The sequence below is a fragment of the Saccostrea cucullata genome, unplaced genomic scaffold (assembly GCF_032062105.1).
Source record: "Saccostrea cucullata isolate Sc308-1 unplaced genomic scaffold, CSIRO_AGI_Scuc_v1 ctg7966, whole genome shotgun sequence".
NCBI lineage: Eukaryota > Metazoa > Mollusca > Bivalvia > Ostreida > Ostreidae > Saccostrea > Saccostrea cuccullata.
This window is the reverse complement of record NW_026926816.1, coordinates 8448-19062: the sequence shown is the minus strand read 5'-3', so window position 1 is coordinate 19062 and position 10615 is coordinate 8448. Positions and strand designations below refer to the sequence as shown.

Sequence of the window (10615 nt, the reverse complement as noted above, 5' to 3'; positions counted from 1 at the left end):
AAAAAAATATAAAATAAAAACCAAGACGTATCAGAGGCCGATAAATTCGGACAGGTAGTCGGTAAATTCGGACAGTGGTCAGAACTTAATATTAATGCCTTATATATTCAGAAACTATGTGTAAGTACACATATTATGATGTCTTTTCAACAGTTTTTAAAGCAATGGAATGTAAGAAATTAATATCTTTAATGTGACAATATACACTTGAAAATATTTCGAATATCAATAAATCAGTTTATTACTGTCTGTTACTTCCATATTTCATTTGAACAAAAAGTTTTAATTTCTTTTATCAACAACTTTAAAAAAGAAGTATATTTTCATTGTTTATTATATCAACAAAAGTCTATCGATCAATAAATAAATTCTAAGACGCTTTTTTCTCTTTTTTAAGTTTTTGTTCCCTCTTAAGTTTTCTGTTTTGTTTTTCCTCCTCAAGTTTTCTCTTTTTCTCGGCAATTGCCTGCTTTTCGTTGATGACCTCTGCACTCGTCAGCAAACGGTGACTGGTAATTGCCCGACTTTTCTTTTTGTTTCTCCAGAGGTGCGGGGCGTATTTTCGGATGGAGAAAATATAGCGTCTATATCCTCATTCCAAACAGTGTCAACAGGTAATGTTGCAACACTCTCGTTGTCGGCTGTGGCAACCACCTGTATTTCTCCGCTGTTGATGAGTTGTAATAAATGACTTGGGTCGTCCAATTCGTAACTCTGTGAAGGCACATTTGTTGGCTGGGGCGTAGTTTGAAACGGAAGCTGTTCAAGCGAAATGATGTTTGTTGCGGGCAGATCTAGAGCTAATTGATCAATATGAGGGGGAGTCGATGTTGCATCATGAGGGGGTGTTGACTCTGTTTGTGGTGGTATAGGCATAGGGGGAGTTGGAACATTTTCAGTTTCGATATTTGGAGACGGTGGTCTACCTAGAGCTGCTGGTGTTTCCTCAATATGCAAGCTTGTTTCATACGCTGAGCTAGGTAAGTAGGCTGAATTAGGGACTGCCTGGGGATTAAGTGGGTAAATCCCACAGGCCCTAAAACCACTCTGGATATTTTCCTTTGTCAATGCCATTTCCCATGCTTGGCAAAACATCTTTGGAAAAGTCCATTTATTAATCAAATTGTATGGATTTTCAGACAAGAACTCGGAGCAAACCCTATTGAAGGCTTTATTATATGGCCCAAATACAGTTCTGTCAAGGGGCTGCAAAAATGAGTGGTATGTGGAAGTAGGGCCAAAATGTGGATATTTTCCTCCGCTGCTAGTTCTAGCAAACCTAGCGTTTCATATGACCCGTGGCCATCCAGAATAAGAAGTTGGGGTCTTTCGGGGCCACAGTGAGGCAAAAAAACATCCCGAAACCACTGTTCCCCCAACTCCTCATTCATCCAGGCTTTTTCGTTGTATGTCCAAATTGAATCTTTTGGAGACTCAGCAGTGTTAAAGCCAAATAATGATTTTCTAGTCTTTCCTTTAACGATCAACATAGGAGGCATTGAATCCCCCCGGGCATTTACGCATGCCATAATGGTGATGTTTGATCGGTCATTGCCAGTGCGGCCAACAACAGATTTGCTGCCGCGTTTGGCAATGACATTAACAGGGGTATGTTCCAGTTGTTTTCCTGTTTCGTCACAGTTCCAGATTTTTTCTGGTGAACCTTGCAAATTTAGATTTTGCACAATTTTAGACAGGTCTGCAAAATACTTCTCGACGACACAACTGTTTAACATCCTTGCCCGCACTGTGCCAAGCTTTTCTGGCTTTCTTAATGCAACTTCGGGGTGTCGCTTTTTTAGCCCTTCCCACCAGTGTTTTGTAGGGGTGAAATTTTTGAACCCAGTTATTTTATTTCTTTTACACAAAACTCCCGCTCTATGGAGAAGTTGCTTCCTTGAAATACCAAAGCCCTTTTCGGCACTTTCAGTAACATTTTTGATAATTCTTTTCTCGATTTCATTTGAAAGCACCGGCTTTCTCCCAGGCTTCGCGTCAATGGACACTCGTTTTGTAACTCTATCATACAATGTTGATTTTTGAACTTGAAACTTCTCTGCTGCTTTCCTGAGAGACAGAGTCCCAGACTGAACAGCATTTACAGCCTGTTCCATGATTGATGGATCATTTTTTTGGTAAGGCCCCCTTGCTTTCGCCTTTTTTCTGGCCATGCTGAAAGAAAAACTTTTTTATAGAATTAAAATAATTAATAACCTTATTGGTATTTGAAATAAATATTGACCGGCAATGTGTTGAAAATAGTATGCATATACATGTAACATAATAATTTTATATCGTAAAAGATGATTGCAAATCGATAATATTTTTTTAAAAACTTTTTATCAACTTATTTTTCAGAATATGGGTATATAAAGTTCATTTTTCTTTTTTTTTTTTTTTACATTTCTTCAAACTGTCCGAAATTAAATGACTTTGAAAAAAAAATTGGTCCGTTAATTTCGATATTGTTTAAAAATCGGCATGATTTTACACTTAAAGGTGTATTTATTAGCGTTAAAATCACATTTGATAATTAAAACATTTAAAAATCCGTGTATCAATTCAAAAAAAAATTATAACTTACCTAAATCAAAACTTTGGAATGAAGTCCTTGAAAATTTCGCGGTCGACAACTCTTGTGACAATCCGGGAAAACAAGTTTTGTTTCTTGCAGGTTTTATATAATAACAACACATCCGGATAAAATTTATTAAGTCGTACATCTTTATTTCGAATTAATTGAAAGTAAGAAAGAGAAAGTAAGTGTGTATAATTTGTTGAAGGTAAGGACTGCTTTTACGAGCCCTGTCCGGAATTACCGGCCGTCCGAAAATACCGGTTTTTACCCTACTGGTTAAGAAAAGAAAAGTGGCAGTTGGGACTTGAAACTTCACAGCAGCAATTAACAGAATAATGATCATGTATCTCAGTGTACACTACTTGCATTCCACATTATTGTCATCTCCCTCGGGAGATGACACATTAAGATTGTATGCCGGAAGTGAAGTCCTAGTGTAAGCCTCCATTAATTCTTCGGGAATCCTCGATGTTTTACAATATCTCAAGTGAGAATCTACACAAGGAGTTCCAAGTAGCCTGTAAACTGGTTTTCTTTTAGAAGAACTAGCTTAGAAGTGTGATATCTACTTTCGGTTTAGGCCTATTTGAAAGCCAAGGAAAATTCAGAAAAGCAGTACGATGCTTATAGTCATCTCTCACGAGATGATGACACATTAAGTTTGATTTCCTGATGTGAAGTCCCAGTGTAAGCAGCTATTTTTCAGTCTGCAATCCTCGGCTGACTCCACTACGCTACATTCCAAAAGTTCGAGGCCACCCGAAAATCACCGACTGCTCAGTTTGACGCGATAATGCGATTTTCTAAATATAGAGATGTAAACAACGAGCTATCTGCCTTATTATTGATAAAGAAAACAAGCTGCAAAGAAATCATACAGAGACCAACACACACAATCGCCTGAATAATGGGGTTTTTCAAAATATACACTGTATGTTCTTATATGTAAAGTCTTCTTGGCTATTACCTAAATGATGACCAGAACTCGATAGAATCTTCTAACTAGGTCAGCGCGTGTGTAAAGATCCTCTGCAGCCGAGGCGTGGATCCAAGAATTCACAGAAAAACAACATCAAATAAAAACATTCACATAAGTAATCGCATTACTGACTAATAGGAATTGATGGTGAAAACTTCACTATTTTGGTACATTAGTCATTATATAACGCGGCACCGTCATTTTTTTAAAAAAAGGTAATACAAGTCTGATTATAGAATCAAATGCATTGAGAAATTAAAAGCACAACTTATACATGTTATAAGCGGATACATTAATGTCTATAAAAAAAACTACAGACATTGAATGAAAGATCACAAATTATTAATTATTATGAGTATTTTCTTGCATGTATTATCTATTCTTTTTAAGGATCGATTTATCATGATTAAAGAACTTGCAATCATTTTCTTTATGCAGTTTTAATTGCATAAATGTCAAAAACATCTTTAATTCACTCCTCCAATATTATTGAAATGAAGACCAAATTATAATACACAATAGGTTATATGTTTAGTATGCAGATAAAGTTTACTAAAACACAAAAAAATATACGCACTGCACGGCCACTAATGGCACAATACTATATATTCCGAAGACAGCCGTAAGTTCAGGGTTGGCAAATGAGAACTTTTCTCTGATAATTTGTAAATGCTTGATTTTAGCTGATAGCATTTAAATGTTATTACTTACTTATGCTTAAAAGCATGTGAACGTTGGGTAGGGGCCCAAAGCCACACAAAAAATGATTTAATTAAATATTATGTATATTTTGGACAAAAAAACTGTGAGTCTGGGCACCCTCTAAATCCACCAGTGCTGTTAAAAGTCGATTTTGAATAGTTAACTTTTTGATGTAAGTTTAGTTCATCTCCCCCTTTAAAACCAAAGGGGTTTGACGACCATATCACTTTAAGGAATGGGAATTTAGTTAACATGAAATCTTTGGGAAGGTTTGGAGTTGATTAAGTTAGCGCTTCTGTCCACTGTCAGAGTACATAGAGTAAGGAGCTGCGAAATACATGCAATATGTAACGTCAAAAGGAAGGCTAAGATTTTACCCGAGTAATTCTTGTGATTTTTTTTATACAGATTTTACAAATACTGCGTTACTGGGCAAAATTGCACAAAAAATCTTCCATTTGACAAATTTATAAAGGGATAATGGGCACTTTTGTCATAAAGAGTTATCTCTATCATGGATTTAGCTTACTTTGTGAAAGTGCTAGGATATATGTCAATGAAACTTGTCTGAAAGTTTGTAGTTTTGATAATTTACAGATAAAAGAGACTTTGAAACATTATTTTAGTATATTTCATGCAGTGTAAAATGATATAGCAACATATAAATTGTGATATTATTTAAACAATTTTAGAAAATCAGATCTACAAATCTGTGTACCAGCTCTTTTAACTTTTTATTGCTGTAATTGTTCAATGCCAGCCCCTCCCTTATCCACACTTTTTGTTCGAGTATAGTCATGTACTAAACAAAATGAATTTGTTTTTCGAAAAAAAAAATCAAAATATTCCCTTCTCATCCACAGCATAAGATTTTGATCACTGTCCTTTGTCCTAATCTAAAATTGTTCAGGTAAGCTGCCACTCCCCTTCCCCAGAAGAATAGAAAAATCTGTAATAGTTGAGAAAATATTACACTTTACTGTTTATTCTGTGACATTAATGAAGCCAAAGAGATGACATTTCAGGCTTTCTGGAAAGCCAAACTTGTACATGTCCGGCGTCCGTTCTGTCTGTCTGTAAACAATTTGGTCTGTTTTCAATATAACTTGGCACACAAGTACACTACACTAAGTGTATCGGTTTTTGATTTCGGGTGTTGCCGTGGTTACTAAAAATAGAAATTTTTTGTGAAATTCTTTCAAAATGCCACTCCTCCCACAGATTTGGTCTGATTTCAATATAATTTGGCACACAAGTAGACTACACCAAGATACATAATTCTGTGTATCGGTTATTGATTTCGTTGATCGGTGTTGCCGTTGTTACTAAAAATAGAAATTACCTTGACATTCTTTCAAAATGCTACGTCTCTTACAGTTTTAGACTGATTTCAATATAACTTGGCACACAAGTAGGCTACACAAAGGTACATAATTCTATTTAACGGTTTTTGATTTTGATGAACGGTGTTGCTGTTGTTACTAAAAATAGAAATTTCTATGACATTCTTAATCTGATTTCAATATAAGTTGGCACACAAATAGATTACACTAAGATACATAATTTTGTATATCGGTTTTTGATTTTGATAAACGGTGTTGCCTTTGTTACTAAAAATAAAAATTTCTATTAAATTGTTTCAAAATGCTACTCCTCCTACAGTTTCGGTCTGATTTCAATATAACTTGGCACACAAGTATACTGACACTAAGGTACATATTTCTCTGTATCGGTTTTTGATTTTGAAGAACGGCGTTTTTGTTCTTACTAAAAATAGAAATTTCTGTGAAACTTTCAAAATGCTACTGCTCCTACAGTTTTGGTCTGATTTCAATATAAGTTGGCACACAAGTAGACTTCACTTAGATACATAATTCTGTTTATTGATTTTGTAAAAAGGGTGTTGCCGTGCTAACTAAAAATGAAAAATTCTGTGAAATTGTTTCAAAATGCTACTCCTCCTCATTCATCGAAATAGCAGAATTATGTATCTTAGTGTAGTGTACTTGTGTGTCACGTTATATTGAAATCAGACCAAAACTGTAGGAGGAGTAGCATTATGAAAATATTTCACAAAATTTTCTATTTTTAGTAACCACGGCAACTTGAAATCAGACCAAAACTGTACGAGGAGTAGCATTTTGAAAAAATTGTTTTCAGACAGACAGACGGACACATTACTATATAGCATAAGCTTTTTCTCGTCTCTGACCAGTAGAGCTAAAAACCTCATGCGATCTTATATTTACTGAATTCGACAATACACTTTTGTGCTTTTTTTCTTGGGGCCTGTAAAGTAAAGTTGTTCCGAAGAAAAGACGCTATATTTGGGTGTTTACGTGCTCGCAAGTCAATTTACGAGTTACGATCAACTTAGGGTCAAGATCTAGTAAATAACTTTAGACTGATTTTTTGGTGCTAGATCTATTATGACGTCATAATAGTCATGTACTAAACAAAATGAATTTGTTTTTCGAAAAAAAAAAATCAAAATATTCCCTTCTCATCCACAGCATAAGATTTTGATCACTGTCCTTTGTCCTAATCTAAAATTGTTCAGGTAAGCTGCCACTCCCCTTCCCCAGAAGAATAGAAAAATCTGTAATAGTTGAGAAAATATTACACTTTACTGTTTATTCTGTGACATTAATGAAGCCAAAGAGATGACATTTCAGGCTTTCTGGAAAGCCAAACTTGTACATGTCCGGCGTCCGTTCTGTCTGTCTGTAAACAATTTGGTCTGTTTTCAATATAACTTGGCACACAAGTACACTACACTAAGTGTATCGGTTTTTGATTTCGGGTGTTGCCGTGGTTACTAAAAATAGAAATTTTTTGTGAAATTCTTTCAAAATGCCACTCCTCCCACAGATTTGGTCTGATTTCAATATAATTTGGCACACAAGTAGACTACACCAAGATACATAATTCTGTGTATCGGTTATTGATTTCGTTGATCGGTGTTGCCGTTGTTACTAAAAATAGAAATTACCTTGACATTCTTTCAAAATGCTACGTCTCTTACAGTTTTAGACTGATTTCAATATAACTTGGCACACAAGTAGGCTACACAAAGGTACATAATTCTATTTAACGGTTTTTGATTTTGATGAACGGTGTTGCTGTTGTTACTAAAAATAGAAATTTCTATGACATTCTTAATCTGATTTCAATATAAGTTGGCACACAAATAGATTACACTAAGATACATAATTTTGTATATCGGTTTTTGATTTTGATAAACGGTGTTGCCTTTGTTACTAAAAATAAAAATTTCTATTAAATTGTTTCAAAATGCTACTCCTCCTACAGTTTCGGTCTGATTTCAATATAACTTGGCACACAAGTATACTGACACTAAGGTACATATTTCTCTGTATCGGTTTTTGATTTTGAAGAACGGCGTTTTTGTTCTTACTAAAAATAGAAATTTCTGTGAAATTCTTTCAAAATGCTACGTCTCCTACAGTTTTAGTCTGATTTCAATATAAGTTGGCAACAAGTAGACTACACTAAAATACATAATTCTGTATATCGGTTTTGTTGAACGGTGTTGCCTTTGTCACTAAAAATAGAAATTTCTGTGAAATTGTTTCAAAATGCTACTCCTCCTCATTCATCGAAATAGCAGAATTATGTATCTTAGTGTAGTGTACTTGTGTGTCACGTTATATTGAAATCAGACCAAAACTGTAGGAGGAGTAGCATTATGAAAATATTTCACAAAATTTTCTATTTTTAGTAACCACGGCAACTTGAAATCAGACCAAAACTGTACGAGGAGTAGCATTTTGAAAAAATTGTTTTCAGACAGACAGACGGACACATTACTATATAGCATAAGCTTTTTCTCGTCTCTGACCAGTAGAGCTAAAAACCTCATGCGATCTTATATTTACTGAATTCGACAATACACTTTTGTGCTTTTTTTCTTGGGGCCTGTAAAGTAAAGTTGTTCCGAAGAAAAGACGCTATATTTGGGTGTTTACGTGCTCGCAAGTCAATTTACGAGTTACGATCAACTTAGGGTCAAGATCTAGTAAATAACTTTAGACTGATTTTTTGGTGCTAGATCTATTATGACGTCATAATAGTCATGTACTAAACAAAATGAATTTGTTTTTCGAAAAAAAAAAATCAAAATATTCCCTTCTCATCCACAGCATAAGATTTTGATCACTGTCCTTTGTCCTAATCTAAAATTGTTCAGGTAAGCTGCCACTCCCCTTCCCCAGAAGAATAGAAAAATCTGTAATAGTTGAGAAAATATTACACTTTACTGTTTATTCTGTGACATTAATGAAGCCAAAGAGATGACATTTCAGGCTTTCTGGAAAGCCAAACTTGTACATGTCCGGCGTCCGTTCTGTCTGTCTGTAAACAATTTGGTCTGTTTTCAATATAACTTGGCACACAAGTACACTACACTAAGTGTATCGGTTTTTGATTTCGGGTGTTGCCGTGGTTACTAAAAATAGAAATTTTTTGTGAAATTCTTTCAAAATGCCACTCCTCCCACAGATTTGGTCTGATTTCAATATAATTTGGCACACAAGTAGACTACACCAAGATACATAATTCTGTGTATCGGTTATTGATTTCGTTGATCGGTGTTGCCGTTGTTACTAAAAATAGAAATTACCTTGACATTCTTTCAAAATGCTACGTCTCTTACAGTTTTAGACTGATTTCAATATAACTTGGCACACAAGTAGGCTACACAAAGGTACATAATTCTATTTAACGGTTTTTGATTTTGATGAACGGTGTTGCTGTTGTTACTAAAAATAGAAATTTCTATGACATTCTTAATCTGATTTCAATATAAGTTGGCACACAAATAGATTACACTAAGATACATAATTTTGTATATCGGTTTTTGATTTTGATAAACGGTGTTGCCTTTGTTACTAAAAATAAAAATTTCTATTAAATTGTTTCAAAATGCTACTCCTCCTACAGTTTCGGTCTGATTTCAATATAACTTGGCACACAAGTATACTGACACTAAGGTACATATTTCTCTGTATCGGTTTTTGATTTTGAAGAACGGCGTTTTTGTTCTTACTAAAAATATAAATTTCTGTGAAATTCTTTCAAAATGCTACGTCTCCTACAGTTTTAGTCTGATTTCAATATAAGTTGGCAACAAGTAGACTACACTAAAATACATAATTCTGTATATCGGTTTTGTTGAACGGTGTTGCCTTTGTCACTAAAAATAGAAATTTCTGTGAAATTGTTTCAAAATGCTACTCCTCCTCATTCATCGAAATAGCAGAATTATGTATCTTAGTGTAGTGTACTTGTGTGTCACGTTATATTGAAATCAGACCAAAACTGTAGGAGGAGTAGCATTATGAAAATATTTCACAAAATTTTCTATTTTTAGTAACCACGGCAACTTGAAATCAGACCAAAACTGTACGAGGAGTAGCATTTTGAAAAAATTGTTTTCAGACAGACAGACAGACGGACACATTACTATATAGCATAAGCTTTTTCTCGTCTCTGACCAGTAGAGCTAAAAACCTCATGCGATCTTATATTTACTGAATTCGACAATACACTTTTGTGCTTTTTTTCTTGGGGCCTGTAAAGTAAAGTTGTTCCGAAGAAAAGACGCTATATTTGGGTGTTTACGTGCTCGCAAGTCAATTTACGAGTTACGATCAACTTAGGGTCAAGATCTAATAAATAACTTGAGACTATTTTTTTGGTGCTAGATCCATTATGACAGCATAATCAATTTCAACTTTCTTTTCCCCGTACTTTACGGCTTTAGCAGAATTATGTAGGAAATAGGGTATTTTTATGACATTCAATTTGGAATCATTGAAAAGTAAACCGGATACCTATATTAAATTTGATATTGATGTAAAGAAGAGGCCATGAACAAACTAATTACCGTTTTACTAATTTTCTGAGAGACTGTAGGCAATCTGGATACATTTCCTTTGTCGAATATGAGAAAAACTCCCATATTCATGACTGGTTTTCTTAATTTTTTTAGCTCCCCTGAGCTGAAAGCTCAAGTGAGCTTTTCTGATCACATTTTTCCGGCGTCCGTCTGTCTGTCTGTAAACTTTTCACATTTTCGACTTCTTCTCAAGAACCGCTGGGCCAATTTCAACCAAACTTGCCACAAAGTATCCTTGGGTAAAGGGGATTCAAATTTGTTCAAATGAAGGGCCACGCCCTCATTCAAGGGGAGATAATTGGAAATAACTGAAAATTTGGTGGCATATTTTAAAAATCTTCTTCTCAAGAACCAGTGGGCCAGGAAAGATGAAACTTATGGAGAAACATCCTCAGGTAGTGTAGATTCAAGTTTGTTCAAATCATGACCCCCGGGG

At 34.8% G+C, this 10615-nt stretch overlaps 1 protein-coding gene across 1 annotated transcript; it reads right to left on the bottom strand.

Moving 5' to 3' along the window:
- Positions 1-1118: 1118 nt before the first annotated feature.
- On the bottom strand, positions 1119-2196 carry LOC134272716 (uncharacterized). The gene has a single exon (XM_062754917.1). It carries the CDS (start codon positions 2169-2171, stop codon positions 1119-1121), a length of 1053 nt encoding a protein of 350 aa, XP_062610901.1. The 5' UTR covers positions 2172-2196.
- Between the last annotated feature and the right edge of the window lie 8419 nt (positions 2197-10615).

Bases quoted from the DNA above. Each gene is read 5' to 3' on its own strand.
- LOC134272716 (XM_062754917.1), bottom strand. From the start codon at position 2,171: ATGGCCAGAAAAAAGGCGAAAGCAAGGGGGCCTTACCAAAAAAATGAT.